This window comes from Ovis canadensis, chromosome 6 (genome assembly GCF_042477335.2).
Source record: "Ovis canadensis isolate MfBH-ARS-UI-01 breed Bighorn chromosome 6, ARS-UI_OviCan_v2, whole genome shotgun sequence".
Taxonomy (NCBI): Eukaryota; Metazoa; Chordata; class Mammalia; order Artiodactyla; family Bovidae; genus Ovis; species Ovis canadensis.
Window position 1 is genome coordinate 118,166,907 of NC_091250.1, and position 19,943 is coordinate 118,186,849.

General features: G+C 37.6%; 1 protein-coding gene across 17 annotated transcripts in view; it reads left to right on the forward strand.

Annotated features, from left to right (window-relative positions):
• The window catches only part of PTPN13 (protein tyrosine phosphatase non-receptor type 13), a 225,483-nt gene that overhangs the window by 97,847 nt on the left and 107,693 nt on the right, over positions 1-19,943 (forward strand). For 11 of the 17 annotated variants that reach the window (XM_069594613.1, XM_069594616.1, XM_069594621.1 and 8 more), the window contains exon 7: positions 8,677-9,243. The exons of the other annotated variants lie outside the window; for them this stretch is intronic. In XM_069594613.1, the coding sequence (XP_069450714.1) occupies positions 8,677-9,243 (567 nt within the window). The remainder of the gene's footprint in view (positions 1-8,676; positions 9,244-19,943) is intronic. 17 annotated transcript variants of the gene reach the window in all.

The window sequence follows — 19,943 nt, forward strand, 5'->3', positions numbered from 1 at the left end:
AGTTCCTTTAATTTAGGGTAGAATTAGAGGTTCTTGTATTTAAAGAAACAGTAGCCCCTTTTTGGACTGTGTGTCTGCATGCTCAGTCGGGTCTGACTCTTTGTGACCCCATGGGCTGTAGCCTGCCAGGCTCCCCTGTCTGTGAAATTTTTCAGGCAAGGGTACTAGAGGGAGTTTTCATCTCCTACTCCAGGGGATCTTCCCAGCCCAGGGATCGAACCCTCTGGAGTCTTCTGCTTTGGCAGGTGGACTTTTTAGCACTGAGCCACCTGCAATAGCCTTTGTTGAATCAGCTATAATGGGAGAGGATTCCTCAGTTCATTTTAGCCATTGCTTACCACAATAGTAATAATGCTCAAAGGCTCTTTTAATTTATCCTTAAAATTTTGTAAAACCACATCTCAACGACAGAATTAATATAGTATACTAATTTATAGGCATTATCAGACAGAAGAGGTTAGGAGCTAATAGTGGCATAAACTTATAAATCTTTTTAAAAATTAACTCATAAAGAAGAAATACTCTTCCATGACAGTGGTATTACTTTGGGGCAGTACCAGTTCTTAACTGTCAGTGGTCACTTGGCAAAGCAACATTGTCATATTACATTCGTAGTAAGGCATTCACTTTGATGTAGATGAACCTAAAACCTTGATGTAGTGATAACTTGTAGTTTATTCAGTTCTTGACCACTGTTCTCGATAAATAAAATGTCAAGTTTTGACATTTTCCAGTGAGATATAGAATTAGATTAAAAGAAGTGGACAATTTTAGAGATAATGCCTCATACCTAAGTGATTTGATTGTTCAATTAAAACATAGCAATAAAATTTTTCATCTATGAGTAAATGAACTTGAAAAGTCGCTCCTTATATCTTGCCTCTGAGATCTGTTACAGAAGCTAAGGCCTGAACTAGTGGGCTGTGTGCCCCGACTTTGTTATTTAATACTGTCAGTGCACTGAGTGTAATGGCTGCGCTAAGCAGAAAGAAATCAAGCATTTCCTGCCAAGTGAGCTTAAGGTAGAAACCCACACCTTGATCAGATCAGTGCGATAGTGCTCCAGAACTCAGGCATATTGATAATACCATGTTTCTTTTTTTTTCGTACCTGATCACATTTTTGAGGACAGATGGGGAACCAGGGAGCCTCTTTTAATACTGAAATGTCGTTTTGAAGTTAGCTTCTAAGAGGTGCTGTGAATTTGAGTCTGTGTGTAAGGGGAAAGATGAATGATGTTGTCCCCTTAAGGATAATGTTAATCATAAATAACAAAAAGAGTTAAAACAGTGTACTTTACAAGGAAGGTTTTTTTAATTTAATAAGTGGAATATGTTATATTATGAATATGTTTTATGATCTTAAAATCTTTTATTTATTCCTCTTCAAAGTTTATTGTTTGCTCTTTTTAGCAAACTACATACTCTCTGAAAGGAAAATGCTTTGTGGTTTCATTTTAAATTTGAATACTTAAAATTGTGTGTAATCTAATGTTGTCTGTAAATTCTCTGAACTCAAAACATCCTTAAGAAATGGAAAAATGTACCTACAGTGACTACTTGTTCTGAATAACTTGATTTTTTATTATAGAATCTAAGAATTTTCTAGGAGATCTTTTGATTTCTGTTTTTATGATTTTTCTTTCAAAAGGAACTTAAATCCTCCCTCAGTAGATAATTATATGCTGAGAAAAATAAAGCAGAAACAACAAAAAAAAGAGGCAAAATTTAGAATTTTATGCTGCTCCTTGTTCAGAAGAGCTTTTGATCGTTCAAATGGGTTAGTTTATTTATCCTGTCATCTCTAAGAAGAGGCATAGCAAATTACATCCACATTCTCGTAGATGAAGGCAGTGAGAAACAGAAGCTAAGTGGCTTGCCCAAGCTCATGGACTGAATGATAAAGCCAGAATTAAAACCCCGCCTTTCGACAGTAATCTTTCTCGTAGATTGTGCTACTTAAGTTGGCTTAAAAAGGTTTTGTAAGTTATATATTCATTCTATTCTACAAACATTCTTTCGAAATTTCTTTTATTGGGAACTGGAAATACAAAAACAAGTAAGATCCCTTCTGTTATTATTCCAGTTAGGGGTGGAGGTGAGAAAATGAGTAGGAATGATGGCAGATGCAGAATATAATGGATAATTTTAATATAGCAGGAAAAATGTCTTCATAGAGGTCCAGCATGCTCTGTGAGTTTAGGTGGAGGAACTTCTAACTCTACCAGAATGGGAAAATACCACAGAAGGCTCCTCTTGAAATCTTTTAAGAGTAGCTACAGTGGGTATTCCTTTCAGAAATACCATTAGTTAAGTTTCCTGTGATCAAAATGAGTAGTAAGGATAGCTATTGAAAGTGAAAGTCACTCAACTGTGTTGGACTCTTTGCAACCCAATGGACTGTATAGTCCATGGAATTCTCCAGGGCAGAATACTGGGGTTGGTAGCCTTTCCCTTCTCCAGGGGATCGTCCCAACCCAGAGATCAAATCCAGGTCTCCCTCATTGCAGACAGATTCTTTACCAGCTGAGCCACAAGGGAAGCCCAAGGATAGCTATTCAGTCAGTTCAGTTCAGTTCAGTCAGTCAGTTGTGTCCAACTCTTTGCGACCCCATGAATTGGCAGCACCCCAGGCCTCCCTGTCCATCACCAACTCTCGGAGTTCACTCAGACTCACATCCATCGAGTCGGTGATGCCATCCAGCCATCTCATCCTCTGTTGTCCCCTTCTCCTCCTGCCCCCAATCCCTCCCAGCATCAGAGTCTTTTCCAATGAGTCAACTCTTCCCATGAGGTGGCCAAAGTACTGGAGTTTCAGCTTCAGCATCATGGCTTCCAAAGAACACTCAGGACTGATCTCCTTTAGAACGGACTGGTTGGATCTCCTTGCAGTCCAAGGGACTCTCAAGAGTCTTCTCCAACACCACAGTTCAAAAGCATCAATTCTTTGGCGCTCAGCTTTCTTCACAGTCCAACTCTCACATCCATACATGACCACTGGAAAAACCATAGCCTTGACTAGACGAACAAAGGAATGTCTCTGCTTTTGCATATGCTATCTAGGTTGGTCATAACTTTCCTTCCAAGGAATGAGCATCTTAATTTCATGGCTGCAATCACCATCTGCAGTGATTTTGGAGCCCCCAAAAATAAAAGTCTGACACTGTTTCTGCTGTTTCCCCATCTAGTTGCCATGAAGTGATGGGACCGGATGCCATGATCTTCGTTTTCTAAATGTTGAACTTTAAGCCAACTTTTTCACTCTCTTCTTTCACTTTCATCAAGAGGCTTTTTAGTTCCTCTTCACTTTCTGCCATAAGGGTGGTATCATCTGCATATCTGAGGTTGTTGATATTTCTCCTGGCAATCTTGATTCCAGCTTGTGCTTCTTCCAGCCCAGCATTGACAGCTATTCAGTTCAGTTCAGTTCAGTCGCTCAGTCATGTCTGACCCTTCCGACCCCATAAATCGCAGCACGCCAGGCCTCCCTGTCCATCACCAACTCCCGGAGTTCACTCAGACTCACGTCCATCGAGTCAGTGATGCCATCCAGCCATCTCTGTTAGGTATACTTAATGATTTCAGCGCTGTTTATTGCTTGTTTGATAAAGTAATTATAATAGCCTGGGTACATATTTAGAAGCTCTGGAAAGCAGCTGAAGAAACTGCATTTTATATAGTGTTAGATATAGGATGTGGCTCTGGTATTAACAGTTGATGGTTTTCACTGTTGTGGTAGACTTAAGCATCTAATACATGGGCCTAGAATGCCATGATTCTCCTCATTTGTATGGCCAGATTCTATATTTAAGCTCTAATTTTAAATTCTCAGATTAGTGAAATTTTTTCCCTAAGTACTTTAGCATCACAACAGCCATGATACTATTCTGCTGTATATGATGCCATATGTATTTTATCTACCTGTGAAGTGTTAATGAGGCAATTGCATGTCTCATGTGGTTGAAGATAGCAAGCATCATTGACATAATAAAACACATCAAGACTCCTGCCAGTTAGGAATATGTGATTTAAGAATTGTATGTTTGTGACCAGCTGAAACCCACTTCTCTGTGTCCTTACCTAATGATGTATCTCCTTTTTCTCCCAAAAAGCAAACAGGAGCAGTCCTAGGCTAGAAGGTTCACTGGAGAAACCACTTAGCTCAAAACATCTCTTTCCTCCCACTTCCTTTCTCTTCCTTCAAAAGGTCATCCACACTGTTTCTCCCTTTAATAATTTTGTAGCTCATAGCTCTTACAATTTTACTTTAGATCATCTGTAACAAGTATATACAGATCACTTTGGACCTTATTTCACACCTCTACAACTTTTTGCTGTTTTCCTGAAGAGTGTCAATGCCTCTGGCCCTCCACTTCCCACCATCTTTCTTTCTCATTCCACTTCCTGTATCATCATGCCTTTCTTTGTCCTCTTGGCTACTATGGCTACTAGAAGAGACCTCAACTGTGCTTCAGAATCATCCTTTATAAGTAACAGTCGTGAGATCTTAGGTTAGTTATAATATGATTTTCAAACATATAGAGCAAAATGAGTCATATTTTATAGAAATAAAGTAGGAAGTTAGTGTGAACTTTTTAAAAAAACAAATCAAAGATTGATATTTGTGTAAACTTTTAAATGGCTTATTTTCATTGTAATTTTGTACTACCCTACAGAATTTAAAATGATAACTTTCTGAATTTTTTAATAAACATGAACTGAAATACTTTTATATCTACTAATTTTCATAAGGACTTCCCTTATGGCTCAGCTGGTAAAAAATCCACCTGCAATGTGGAAGACCTGGGTTCCATCCCTGGGTTGGGAAGATCCCCTGGAGAAGAGAAATGCTACCCACTCCAGTATTCTGGCCTGGAGAATTTTATGGACTGTATAATCCATGGGGTCACAAAGATTGGATACAACTGAGCAACTTTCACTTTCATTTTCAATTTTCATGAAGACAATAAAAGCTAGCATTTATAAAGTAATAGTAATCTTAAGAGCCACCTTATTAGCTTTTTAGTTTTAAACTTCATATGGCTAGTGAGAAGACATGGTTCTTTCAGAATACCATGGCCCATTTATATAGCGCTAATAAATACTAATGGGTGTTGGAGAAGACTCTTGAGAGTCCCTTGGACTGCAAGGAGATCCAACCAGTCCATTCTGAAGGAGATCAGCCCTGGGATTTCTTTGGAAGGAATGATGCTAAAGCTGAAACTCCAGTACTTTGGCCACCTCATGCGAAGAGTTGACTCATTGGAAAAGACTTTGATGCTGGGAGAGATTAGGGGCAGGAGGGAAAGGGGATGACAGAGGATGAGATGGCTGGATGGCATCACTGACTCGATGGACATGAGTCTGAGTGAACTCCGGGAGTTGGTGATGGACAGGGAGGCCTGGCGTGCTGCGATTCATGGGGTCTCAAAGGGTCGGACATGACTGAGCAACTGAACTGAACTGAAAAGGGGATGATAATTTACTTGTTCCAAATAGTCTCATGATGTGTCAGTAATGGTCAGGGTATCTTCACTGAAGAAGTCATAAGTAAAACTATAGAATGGGAAACAACCAACTACAAAAAAGGTCTAGAAGAGACCACTCAGGGAAGATAAGATGGTATATACAAAGGCCCTAACATATAAGAGACCTTAACAGAGAAAAACCTGTAGCCTGGATGGAATAAAGAAAGTGGAGATGAATCCCTGAAAAGGATCCAAGTTGCACACCCAGAAGGAGTCTAAATTGTATTTGGAGTGCAATAATTATGCCTTGGAGACTTACTAAGAATAGTGACATCATGGAATGCACTTTTAAAAGATGGTTCTGGCTGTTGAGTGGAGTATAGTGGATGCAAACAGAAGCAGGGTGACATTGCAGTGTTAATTGGGAATAAGGGGATTTCAGTAGAACTGGAAATAATCACATGGAGTAACATATCTTTGAGAAGTTAGGTAGCCAGCACTTTCTGATGAATTTAATATGGGAAATGAGGAAGATGAAGAGTTTCAGGAGGGTGCCCATATTTCTGTTTTGAGCAATCAGCTGAATAATGGTGCCACTGATCCAAGTTGCAAAGAGTGGGGTAAAGGACATCTCTGGGTGTGGGAAGCATAAGGTTAGTTTTAAGCATGTTTGCTTTGAGGTGCTTCTGAGATACACGAGTAGAAGTTCCAGTTTCTGTTTCAGATTGGAGCTCCCAGAAGAAGTCAGTGCCACGAATATAAATTTGGGAGTTGTCAATATGTGGATAATATTTAAAGCCTTGTTAATAGAGTGAAAACATAAGATTCTAAAAGCAACACCTGAGGAATACCAACAATTGGATATCCAGTAGAGGAAGGAAGAAAAAGACTTAGAAGGAGCTGTCTGAGTAGGAAACCAGGCTTGTAAAGAGAGGAAAGTGATTCCTTAAGGGATTGTTCTCACTGTTAGTTGTCACTGAGAAGAAAAATGAGAACACAAAAGTGTCTACTGAATTTGGTAATATGGGTGCCATGAGTGGTAACATGATGGGAGCTACCAAGTTGGAGAGGAGCTGGGAGTTGACTAAAGTGGGTAGAATAATGAATGGGAAGTGAGAAATTGGAGACAGCAATAACTAGAGGGAAATGTGGTCAGAGGGGAGAGGTTTTGTTTAGTGTGTTTTGTGATAGAGATATAAGGGAACATTTGTATACTAATGAGAAGGACTCAGTAGAAATGGGAGACTAGAGGATGGAAGCAGAGCAGGCAGAAATTAACCAAAGAAGCAAAATCATTGATAAAAGTAAGAGGAGGGGGGAATAGAACACATACTGGGAATTGGCCTTCCACTGGTAGGAAGTTTTACCCCTTGAGACAGTAGGGAAAAGATTGCCGAGGCAAATAGATATATAGAATTAGTCATGGAACAGTGAAAAAGCTCTCTTCTGACAACTTCTTTTTTCTTGGTGGAATATGAGACAAGAGCATCAGATAGAGAGTTAAGGTGGGAAAGAATGAGGAAACGTGAATCCGTCATTGTGAAAAGTGAGTGATGTTGAGTGTCCATCATGGTTGACCAGGAATTTATGTTGCTGCCGGAATATTTGTTTGATTTTCTCCAAGGTTTGACTCAGCTTGGTAGCCAAGATAATAGGAGGAGGCAGATTGTTGAGCTCATATATGCTTCTATGGTTCTTAAATCCTTTAGATTCTTATTTTTTTATCAATTGTATCCTATCAACTTTTAAAAATATCTTTGTTCTCTACTTTTTAATATGATTTTAAATTGAGTTTCAATATCTGATTTAAGAATGTAATTCACCACTGAAGTACTGTAACATAGACATATGTTTATCAGTTTTAAATTATTTTATATTAGGATCCAAAGTATGTGGCAGTCTATACATCCAGATGTGAGATGGTCTATTTCCCAGTATTCTGAGCCCCAGATACATGATGTATCCTTACTTGCACTTGAGTAGATTCATGTTCAGGGGAAGATGAATTCCAAGAAAAGCAAAACATTTGAATCTAATTTTCAAGCAATTATGTGTTGACATTCTGAAATTAATTGACTATGATGTTTAAGGTAAAATGTGTGGTGAGGGAAGAAAGCTAATAGTTATTACCCTGAAGAGGCAATTGACTTATTCAAATGTGTTGATAAATAATTTATTGTTACTGGGAAGGTTTTAGTTATCATTTTATATTGTATCCATAGCAAATAGCTTATCAAAGAGGGATCACAGATGGTCCTTGAGGAAATCTTCAGTGTTTATGGGTTATTGATGTTAGTAACTATAAAGTATTTTTCTACATTTCTCTTTTAAATAATGGAGCCATATATGTGTGTGATTTTTTTGTTGTTGTTGAGTCTGTGAATTCAAAAAATTTCTGGCTGGGCATTTTTGCTCCTCTTCAGTACATTTGTAGACTGCTACCTTAAAAAAAAACATTAGAATGGCTTACTGGTTTTAACTACATCAAGGACCAATGCATGAATAAGAATGGGTAATTTATTCCAGTTAACAAATATTGATACATAATGTTTGAGAAGAAAATCTATTTCAGGATATGATGGTCTACTGTAGAAAAATTAAGTTTCTTACATAATTTAAACACAATCAAATCGTCTGGATTTTAAACATAATCAATTTTTTTGGAAACATATATGACCTTAATAAAACTTTGATACTCAATAATTCCAAATACTACAGCAGGAATTTTTTTTTCCTTTGAGCACGTTTACTTGAATGACCAGAAAATGGCAGGGCTTTATATTGAAATAATACATATTTGAATTGTATCTTTAACCATTAAAAGAGTATACTATGTATTCTATTATTAACTCCAAATCATTTTATGAATAATTAATGTCTACCAAACTGGATAGTATCAGAAACTCTTATCTATTTTTTAAAACCAAATAATTCACCTTTGAATATAAAACAATGTTACTTTAGAAACCAAGTTCTATATGTTGCTGATACCATTTGGTAAGAAACATTGGACTCTGAAACATAGCATTCAACTAACAAACATAGCAATTTTTTTCCAGTTCCCTTATCATCATCACCATCCCATTTCATCTCTGATTCTCCATTTGGAGAACTGGAAAATGCCACCACTTTCATTGTCAATAGTAAGGTTACATTCCAATTATTTTCTAAAAAGTCTGTGCATACATGATAGATTCTTATCATTCCAGGAAGAAGCTCTACTTCTGATGTTCTAAACACATACAAGTCTCCATTCTGTCATCAGGCCTTTCTTAACAAAGGGCTTAGTAAATCCATGGGATTTCTATCTATCAAAGACACTCAAGATGAGGAAGATTATTTCAAGGACCTTTCATCAGATAATAACTCTGGACAAGAAGATTTGGAAAATTCCTGTTCCCCTTCCCCGTTCAAATCTAGTGGCCCAGAAAAAAAAGCTGTCCCTGGCATTGACGTGCTTCCCAAGAAGAAGATCTGGGCTTCGTCCATGGACTTGCTTTGCACAGGTGACAGAGACTTCTCTTCTGGGGAGACTGACAGATACCAACGCCGTCTCCCTGAGGCAGTTACAGTGCGGACTTCAACCACTCCTAGAAAAAAGGAGGCAAGATACTCAGATGGAAGCCTAGCCTTGGATATCTTCGGTCCTCAGAAAGTGGATCCAGCATTTCACACACGAGAATCGCCCACCTCCTCGGCAATATCAAGCGCTTTGGACCGAATCCGAGAAAGACAAAAGAAACTTCAGGTTCTGAGGGAAGCCATGAGTGTAGAAGGTTAGTAATTCTGTGTGTGTTTGAGAGAGAATTGAATCAAATGTTTACGATTGTGTTTTGAAATAAAGAAGGGTTACGAAACCATTCCATAAGTCTTATTTCCACTGCCAAACCTTTGTACCCAAGTCAGGCTCTTTCTTCTTTGTCAGCTTCTGTTCCTCCTCCCACAAAAACCCTAACTAAAGTACACTGTTTCCAGAAGTCATCTTTGCTAAACATACCCGGTCCAGCCACCTTATATAGTCTCTCAGTATTTTAGGTAGGCAGGGGCCGTGTTTTCAACTGCTTTTTAATCCTCTATAGCATCGTCTTTCATGCACCATCTTGTGGGAGGCTTCCATAAAGGACTGGTTCATGGAAATGAGATACAGTTAATAAAAATCAGTTATCCAAGGGAGTCAGCATAGCCTGGTGATAGTGCAGTGGTCTGGAATGACGCTTAGATCCATGTTTTTATTTATTTTTGTTTAGATCTCTGTTTTTTGAAATCACAGTATTTATCAGCTTAGAGTCAGGCAGCCTAGGCTTGAATTATGTACTCCATTCAGTAGTGACGTGATCCTTACTTTAGCAATGGGGCTTAATCATGCCAGGTCTTAGGTTAGCCTATGTATGTGTGTGTGTGCTTAATCACTCACTCGTGTCCGACTCTTTGCAGCCACAACAGGCTCCTCTGTCCATAGCATTCTCCAGTCAAGAATACTGGAGTGGGTTGTCATTCCCTTCTCCTGGGGATCTTCCCAACCTAGGGACTGAAGCCAGGTCTCCTACATTGTAGGCAGATTCTTTACTGTCTGAGTCACCAGGGAAGCCCATGTGTAAAATGGGCTTAATAAAAATAAATTAATTTGGTGATGAATGTAAAATGATTAATAAATTATTATGAAACTACTATGGGGGCATAAAATGACTTTATAAATTACCAATTCTTATTATTTATAGGGGAATGCTCTTTCAAAAATACTTGATTGATACACAAAGCACAGTATATTGAATAGAATAAAATTATGTTCTAGTCATATGGATAGAGGCTACTTTTAGTACAGATAGCTGGAACAAAAAGCAAAGTAAGTGTTTTCAATCTCATCCTCTACAGTTTTGAAGATTAAAGTTTTATATATGCCCCTTGATCACTAGACCCCTGGGACATAACTGATTAAGGGGCTTTAAGGTGCTTCTAGTTCAGTGAGAGTAGTAACGTAATGAAGGGTCATATGTATTCAGTATTTTTAAAATCAATGTCCTAGTTGAATGTTTTTAATTCATAGGTTGGTATCTTTTCTTAACATGTGAATATTAAAATTGTTGTTGTTATTGTTCAGTAGCTAAGTCATGTCCCATTCTTTGTGACCCCATGGACTGCAGCACACCAGGCTCCCGTCCTTCAGTATCTTGTGGAGTTTGCTCAGATTCATGTCCATTGAGTTGCTGATGCTAGCTAACCATTTGCTGCCCCCTTCTGCAGGTAGTAGTTTGGATATGTGAAGTCTGAGAGAAGTGTTTTTACATTTGAACCTTGGTTGAGAGTTAAATAGTAAAAACATCAAAACTTTGGTGAAAATATTTTTTAAAATTATATTACAGTAAATAGTTTAACATGTTTTCTTTGAATATATAATTTATAGGAATTTCCTATAAGCAAAACTCCATCATGGTTTGCATGTGCATGCATGTATGTGTAAGTGTAAAGAAACTCAAATAGATCAACTTGTTTTCAGATATGCATATATACATATATATCTGTAAAGATAATATATTGAGTTGGCCATAAGGTTACAACCCAAATGAAATTTTTGGCCAACCCAGTATAATCTGTATAGACCCTTATTTGTTCAAAATACTAACTTGTTATGCCCCTCACCAAAAAAATTTCTGAATTGAAAAATTTTCTTCCCGTCCTATTCCTCCGCCATCTTTTTCTGTCTCCTGAATTGAAAAATTTTAGGTTTATTATAAGAGATACGAAAAAGGAAAAGATTTCCTTTTAAAAGTAAGATAAAATATGCTTTCAATTATTTGATGTGGGACAGTTTTTATCCTGAAATCTGTCTTTGGCATTAAAAGAGTTTTCAGAAGCATTTGCTCCCACAAAATATCTACCAATTTTTTCCCTAGAGTATATTTCATAACCAAATTAAAGTAAACAAAGTAGAACACTGTGAAAATGTTGATTTATTATAGAAATACTTGTACCACCTTAAATAAGCTGCATTATTATGTAGTAGTAATAAATTATGTTTGTTTTTGACTAAAAGCATTGTTTGAAAGGAACATTTGAGGTTTGGAATTCAAAAGCAATAATTCTTACTAGTTATTTAGTTGAGTAACTTGCTGGTTTTATGCTATGCTGTCTTTTTGTAAAGGTAAAATAATTTATGTTGGCTGTGCAAAGTACAGATTGTTAATATGAAGAGTTTAGCTAGTATACTAAGAAGAAAAAAGAATGGAAAATAACAAACCACTTATTATTTAATTCTTATGAAAAATAGGCTTCATAGATCCCTTTCATGTGCAACAAATCAAGCAGAACAGTGGACATTATTCATGTGCCCATTTTCTTGTACACCTTTCTCTTGAAACATTCCTATTTTAAAGCATTTAAAAGTTACAATGCTCTGTACAGTTTTTGTGATCTTTACAATTGAAAGTTGTCACTGAGGATCAGTAATTTTAGAATTAGAAGAGGTTTTAGAGCACATGTGCTTGAGCATGTGAAGATTTAATAGCATACCCAGAATCACATAACTGGTTAATGATAAAATTTCCATCATTATGGGAGATTGTAAATTTCCATCACAGATTTGGCATTCCAGTCTAAGGATTTCTCACTACATGTTACCTCCTAATTTTTAAAAGAGATGTATTACAGTGTCCAGTGGGATAATATACAACCAGAAGAAAAGAAATTGCTAAATTTCAGTTCATTCTCAGGGGCACATGAACATTCATGAACTGATGGAAAAGACTGTTATCTCCTTCCACCTCAAATGGATAGCTGTTTCCTTTAGCCCAGGCCCCATCCTTTTGAAAGGAACCTGTACCTAAATCACTTCCACAGCATCTTCTCAGCTGACAAAACCAACCAGCCAACTAGCACAAGGGAGACCAGACTTTAAAATCATGGGGTAGTGCTGGAAGGAACTTGGGTACCATTTTAAACATCTCATTTTCAGGCGTCATCAGACCCCTTAGGTCTCTTCTTAATATCATTATATAATTTTTAATATAATAAAAGTATTTTATTATGAAATAAAGGCTCATTTGGGTCTCCCTTCAATAAACCATTCTGGGTGAGGGGTTGAGATGGAGCTCCATTTTACCATGTAGCAGACAGAGGGATTTTATTTTCCTTTTTGGGGTAGTGTTTTGATGGGGCTCTATTATTGCAGGATCTGTAAAATGGTTATCCAGTTCCTGATGACATAAGAGAGTAAGCTATCAAAAAGCAATGGTTATTATTAAGTGCTCTGATTTCTTTGGGAACAAAATAAAGTTAAGAACAAGAAAGATTCCAAGGAAGAAATTGTAGTTGAAATTTAAAAATTATAAATAAAAGATTATTACTAAGATTATTAATCATTTTCTACATTCATAAAGCCTTTGCATACTGTTCATGGGGTTCTCAAGGCAAGAATATTGAAGTGTTTGCCATTCTCTTCTCCAGTGGACCATGTTTTGCCAGAACTCTCCAGCATGACCCATCTGTCTTGGGTAGCTCTGCAGGAGATAGTGAAGGACAGGGAAGCCTGGCATACTGCATTACATGGGGTCTCAAAGAGTTGGACACAACTTAGCAACCGAACAACAACATTCATAAAGCAGTAGAGGAGAGGCAAGAAAGAACATAGTTTTAAAATTTGATGTCATCCCCCCCTTTTTTTGTTTTTTGCTTTATTCTTTTCATTTCACTCTTTCCACGTTAGCATAGGACTGTCCTATTCTGCTCTTTTCCTTCTTCATTTCCAGGCTTTTGTTTTCCATCTCTCTCTGCTCCATCTCAAGAGCTGAGAAATCGTCTGCTTTCTAATGAGAGTTTCTGGCCCTGTGTTGTTTGTGGGGTAATTACCACACACTCCCTGTCCATCGCTCTGTGGGTTGGCAGCACATTCCTGATTGTGAGAGACTGACTTGGAACCGGTACTGTGAGTATAGTATGAACAGCACTCCACACCCTGGGTGGGGACCGTGAATAGCATTTTGCTTACAACAGTCAAGACTCCCCTGCATTCTGTGTAATACTAGAAGGGAGAGCGTAAACAACAGATATAATTGAATTCTATGAAAGTGACTGTGGTTAAATAGGACTTATTTAAGGAGTTTAAAGTCAGCCCATTGTACATCATGTCTAAGTTAAGTGCTGTCTCCCTTCTTTCAATGCTGTGTCTTCTGGTCTAGCCTAGTTTTGCTTTTCTGTGACTTCTCTGTGAATGCAGCTTAAACTCTCTTGTGCAACTAGAGTATGTAAACACTCAAGTATGTGAGGCTGTTCTCATTATTGCAGCATCTAATACTTCCTTTCCATTCATGTTCATTCCATTGAACTTGAAAGGGCATGTATTTTTATAGTTACATTTCAGAAAAGCAAGAGGGTGGATTCATAAATGTTACAGTTCATCATATTGGATGCTACTAGTGACACTTTATAGGCTTCCCTGGTGGCTCAGACGGTAAAGAATCCACCTGCAATGCAGGAGACCTGGGTTTGATCCCTGGCTTGGGAAGATCTCCTAGAGGAAGGCATGGCAATCCACTCCAGTATTCTCGGCCTGGAGAATCCCCATGGACAGAAGAGCCTGGCGGGCTGTAGTCCATGGGGTCACAGAGTCAGACACAACTGAGTGACTAAGTACAGTGACATTTTATGGAGAGAGAGAAATGATTTCAATTTCAATTTAAAAAATTTTTGTCTTTCTTTTCTAAGAGCCTGAACTAGTAAAGATGAGCTACTCTGTTTTTTATTTCCTTCACTATATTTCCCTCTGGATATCACCCCTCCCCTCCAAAAAAATAAAGATTGTTATTTGGATTACTCCCCAAACTTAAATAATTTAAATAATCAGTTTCCATAGAAGTAAATATGAATAAACAGGGATTTTGTATGTTAGTCAAATATCACATGTATTTAAGTATTAATGACTGAATAATTACACTGAGATACAAATACATTTAGTATCTCTGAAGAACACACTAGTATAAATGGATTCAGCGACTTAGCTGGAAAGAATCAAGTGCCCACTGTGTTTCCACAGCTGATGAAATTTTTATTTTATTTATTTATGGCTTCACCCCACAGCATGTGGGATATTACCCAACCAAGGATCAAATTTGCCATTCCTTCATTGGAAGCACAAAGTCTTGAACCCTGGACTGCAGAGAAGTCCCGAGGTTTATATTTTAGACCAGCATTGTCCAGTAGAACTTCTTCGGTGGAGGAGAAGTACTGCATCTACAAATTCCAGCTAAGTAGACTGGACGTAAGGTTACAGGTCACAGGTGACTGTTGAGCATATGCTTTCTAGCTAATGCAACTATGGAACTGAATATTTTATTTAAATTACATAGTAACATAGGGCAGCTTCAAACCATTCTCATATAGGACTAGTCCAGTAAAAAAATACCAGTGTTCAATGGAGGAAAAATTGGCTTGAGAAGCATTTGAGAAGAGAGACACAGTAAGTTACTCTTTAGCTCAAAAACAACAGAGAATAGACATTTGCTTTTTTGATTTATCCAAGTGGAAGAATGAAACTGCATTTTTGAACACTAAGGAAAGTTAAAAATGAAACCAAAACAAATGTTCCAGTGTCTATATTCATAGTAATATAATACTGATTTTGGAGTCCACAGAAATCCATGGCTACTTTATCAGAAATTTAGAGACCTAGTTTAAATCTAACTCATACATAGTTAACATAGACCCAGTTTGGCTTTGATATAGAAACCTTCTGAAAAGCATGGACTAATATGTATTAAGGGAAATTTAAAATAGAGCTTACTGGTAATGAGTATCAGCACAAGTTTTAAGACCCAACAGTTTGGGGGTTTTTTTGGCCACACCATGTGTCATGCGAGGTCTTAGTTCCCCAACCAGGGATCTGTGGGCTCAGAATCTTAACCGCTGGACCACTAGGAAAGTCCCAAATTCAGGGTTTTTATTTATTTATTTTTTTCTTTGTTGTATAGCACATAGCATAGCATAGCATGTGGTCACATAGCATGTGGTAAATCTTAGTACCCTGACCAAGAGTTAAACCTGCACTCCTTGCATTGGAAGCATGGAGTCTTCACCACTGCACCACCAAGATAGTCCCCCAACAGCTATAGCCTCCAAAATATTTCTTCATTTCATCCCAGGCTCTCAGTTCCTTTTATTGTCCATGGACTGTAGAACTAGCTTTCTAAATTGATCTCTTAGCTATAATTTGTCCTCCATTTCCCTGCCGTGCAGATTTGAATACATTTCTTCTCTGCCTGCAGTCAGTTAATAACTTTTCATCAGTTGAGCAGGATAAAATTCAAGCTCCTTAGGTTATGGCATTTAAGGCTTTCCATTATCTCCATTATCGTTTCTCTCCAGCCTTACCCTTTTGCATTTCCCATCTCACAAGTTGCTCCAGCAATATATGTGTTCTCTCTCCCTCCTTCCCCCACTTCCTCCCCTAATACGTGCCATTCTGTATTATCATGATTTTATTAATGCAGCTTTCTGCCTTTAGACTTTAAACTTTCTCTCATCTTCACACTTCAGGATGATGGCCTGTATTTTTCACTGAAATTATTTGTTTTGAGGAGCTTGTTTCTCCTCTTGTAGACACCGGAATTTTGCCCTGGTCTAATTCATGGCTATATCCTTAGTGTCCACCACTCTGCCTGACATATAATAGATACTCAATTAATCTAAGCTGAATATTGCAACATGGCTCTTACCACTAAATATTTAGTGTATTCAGTGGTGCTATTTCAGATATAGAATACAATAATATTCTCTGAATTATACTATATAGTGAGGAGAAATCTCACCTTCGTCTCCTGTTTTGTCCAGCTCTAAGAGAAAATCACATACTTGTCAGTCACAGCCTGACCAATCAACAGCAAATGCAGTCACTTTTCTTTAGAGCTCTGTACTGTCTGAAAGCTTTGGAGGGGGGCAGTTGAAGTCATGACAATAAAGGATGCTAGAGGATGCTAGAAGAGTAGTATAGCTGGCCTAGATTTGTGGCTACGATGTTATACAAAACCCTTGTAGAGGAACTGCTCACTCTTGTAGTAATCCTACTCCGCACAGATGTTCCATCTATAAAGTCATTTATATTTCACAGAATATTCCTCTCTTACCTTCCTTGTTTATATATATATATATATTCATACTTACATGAGCTCCATTCCTCCTTGTTAAAAATTTTATTGATCATTTCTGGCTCTCAAAGAATTTTAGGATATGTTATCTTCTTGTGTCATGCAGTGTAATGTAATACAGAATACACTGGACTCTATTGATCATAAAGAAGGTACAATCTCTAATCTCCAGAAGTTAACCCTCTAAAAAGAAAGCATAGAGAAAAACACTTGGCACACGAATACACTTACACAAAAGTAAGTGTTCTTACTTTTGTTTGTCTGCTTATTTGAATACTGAAATATTTTATTTGTTAGGAACCATAGCTATCAAAATGCAGGAGTTTAATTTTCTTTTTTTCCCCCAACAATTCTAGCGACAAAACCAGCCATCTTAGTGCATTTCTGTTTGAAACTTTTTTCTGTAATTTGGGTCACGTATTAAAGGAGATAAAGAAATGTCAGGTTAAAAGTGCTTATTTAATTCCTGATGTTGCAATTGCCCGAGTCTCAATTTCTTCATGTTGCTTGTCTGAGCTTGAATACGTGTCACTTGTAAATGGTGCTTTTCGATTACACTTTGTTCTGGCTTAGGTTCATTTTAACATGAAGATTGTAGATTCTAGTGTTTCATCTAAAACAGCTTTACGTAAGCACTGTGTATCATGCAAGTCTTCATAACTCTGTGCCACAACTTTGTATGTTTAAAGTGTTAAGTGTGTTAAGTGTTGGTGGAAATTGTGGCTCTTAATTGTCAAGGATTTATGATAGAATACTAACCTGTTGAAAAACTGCCTTTTAACGTTGCTATGTAAAAGTGGAGTCAGTGCTCTATTAGAGTTGGCGTTTAGAGAATCCAGATTAAAGGACAGTAAAATATTTGTTGGATTTTTATACATTGTCATCTGGCCTAAAGATGGTATACTCTTAATTATGGTAAATTAATACTAGAAATTAAAAGATATTGTCAGAGAATGTATGATTACAGAATCTCTATAACTAGACTTTATCCAGATTTTTTATTATTAAAATATAATTGCTTTACAATATTGAGTTAGTTTCTGCTGGACAATGAAGTAAATCAGCCATATGTATACATATGTCCCCTCCCTCTTGGATGTTCCTCCCACCTCCATCCCACCCCTCTAGGTAATCTCAGAGCACCCAATTGACCGTCCTGTGCTTTAAAGCGGGCTCCCAGTAGCTATCTACTTCACACGTAGTATCGTATGTATATGTCAGTCCTAACCTCCCAATACATCCCACCCTCCCTTTCCTACCCCCACATCCACGTCTGTTCTCCTCATTAATTCTTTAAGCCATTCTTCTGCAGTCCCTATTTGTCTCATCCTCTCACTATTCAACAGATTGCTTTCAGGAGACACTGTGTTCCTCTGTCTTTATGTATCTACATTACACACACACATACACACACACACTGAATTTGGTGCTGCTTTTTTGGTGACATGTATCCAGGCTAATTTTATTCTCCCATTTTTTTCTTTTGCACTCATTATTATTTCTACATTAAGATTCTTGATTCCAACTTCAAATTCCATGTCTAAAAACTATCCTTGTAGGAAGTCAGAGACGGAAATCATGTAGTGAAATGAGGAATAATCATAATCCTAAAGGAATTCTAGTATACGGATTTCTACAATGTAGATTTCATTTAAATATTTACTAGCTGAGAAGGTTGCAAACCAAAAATTAGATACTGAATCTAATTTTACTCTACAAGTCAAATAAATTCAGTTCTCCAATTGTAACGGTGACAGCTTAAAATTTTGCTTACAGTTTTAGCACTGCTGTGAAAGTAACTACATGTATATTTTATAAAATGGGTATTTGAATATTCTTAACAGGTTCATTGCACATGACTTAAGAACTTTGGCATTCAGAAAACTTTGTAATGGTCTAGGTGGCTCAGAGGTTAAAGCGTCTGCCTCCAATGTGGGAGACCTGGGTTTGATCCCTGGGTCGGGAAGATCCCCTGGAGAAGGAAATGGTAACCCACTCCAGTATTCTTGCCTGGAGAATCCCATGGACAGAGAAGCCTGGTAGGCTACAGTCCACAGGGTCGCAAAGAGTCAGACACGACTGAGCAACTTCACTATTCACTATGAATACTTAGGAGCATCTCTTGTTTTTTTTTTTTTTTTAAAGTCTAAAACTTTCTAATTAAAATAACAGTTAATAGATTTTGTTGATGCTGGGAGATGAGTACATATGAGAACTTATTGTATACTCTTTGTCTTCATGTCTGTTAAGTTTTCATAATAAAAAGTTGTGTTTGTTTTTTTCAATCACTTGGTTAATACCACATTCCTAGGATCTGGACCAAACCTAAATGCTAATATACATTTAAGTGTAGACAGAAAACATCTGTGTTGTTGGGTTCCTCCGAAAAGAAGTTATTAATAATGTTAGGATCTTGTGGAAAATTAGAGATTACCCTTCTTTTGTCGACTAGATCAGAGGAATAAAGCCTGTATCTATCTAGTTGGTATCTTTTAGTGTTAGTCGCTCAGTCGTGTCCGACTCTTTGTGACCCCATCAGCTATAGCCCACCAGGTTCCTCTGTCCATAGAATTCTCCAGGGAAGATTACTGGGGCAGGTAGCTATTCCCTGCTCCAGAGGATCTTCCTGACCTGGAGCTGAAGCCACACTCTGCTGCACTGCAGGCAGAGTCTTTACTGTCTGAGCCACCAGGGAAGCCCAGAGTTAGTGTCTGCCGGGTGCCTTTTGTGTAGGTCATCAGAAAGTCAAGAAGTGTTTCTTTCCAGATGATCTGGAAAATATGCCACTCCACATGCACCAATGCAGATGATCTTGGTAAAGGAAATGTAATTTATTAATAATTCATGAAACTGTTACATTTACTATTCAGAAATGGAAAGCTTAGAAGGCTAACCTTTCTCGTAAGCACAACTGAGTAGTAAATTTTGACTGAAAACTGAAATCTGATTAAAGCCGCCTTATAAGCATGACTGAGTAATAAATGTTACCTGGGAACTTTAATATCGTTAGATCTGCCGTGCCGTTGCATGAAAGGAACATGGCTAACAACATTTTTTTTTTAAGATACATTCCAGAATACAAGAAGCTCGCAAAAGATCCCTACCACTTAATTAACATAGATACACCACTCCTGTTTTGTTTTGTTTTTTAATCTGAGTTTAATGTTTGTTTTAATTGGAGGAAATTTGCTTTGCAATGTTGTTGATTTCTGCCATACAACAATGCAAATCAGTCATAATTATATATGTATGCCCTCCCCCTTGAGCCTCTTTCCTTTCCCACCATCCCACCCCTCTAGGTCATCCCATCCCTTGTGATTTAGAAGAGGGATAAAAAGGTCTTC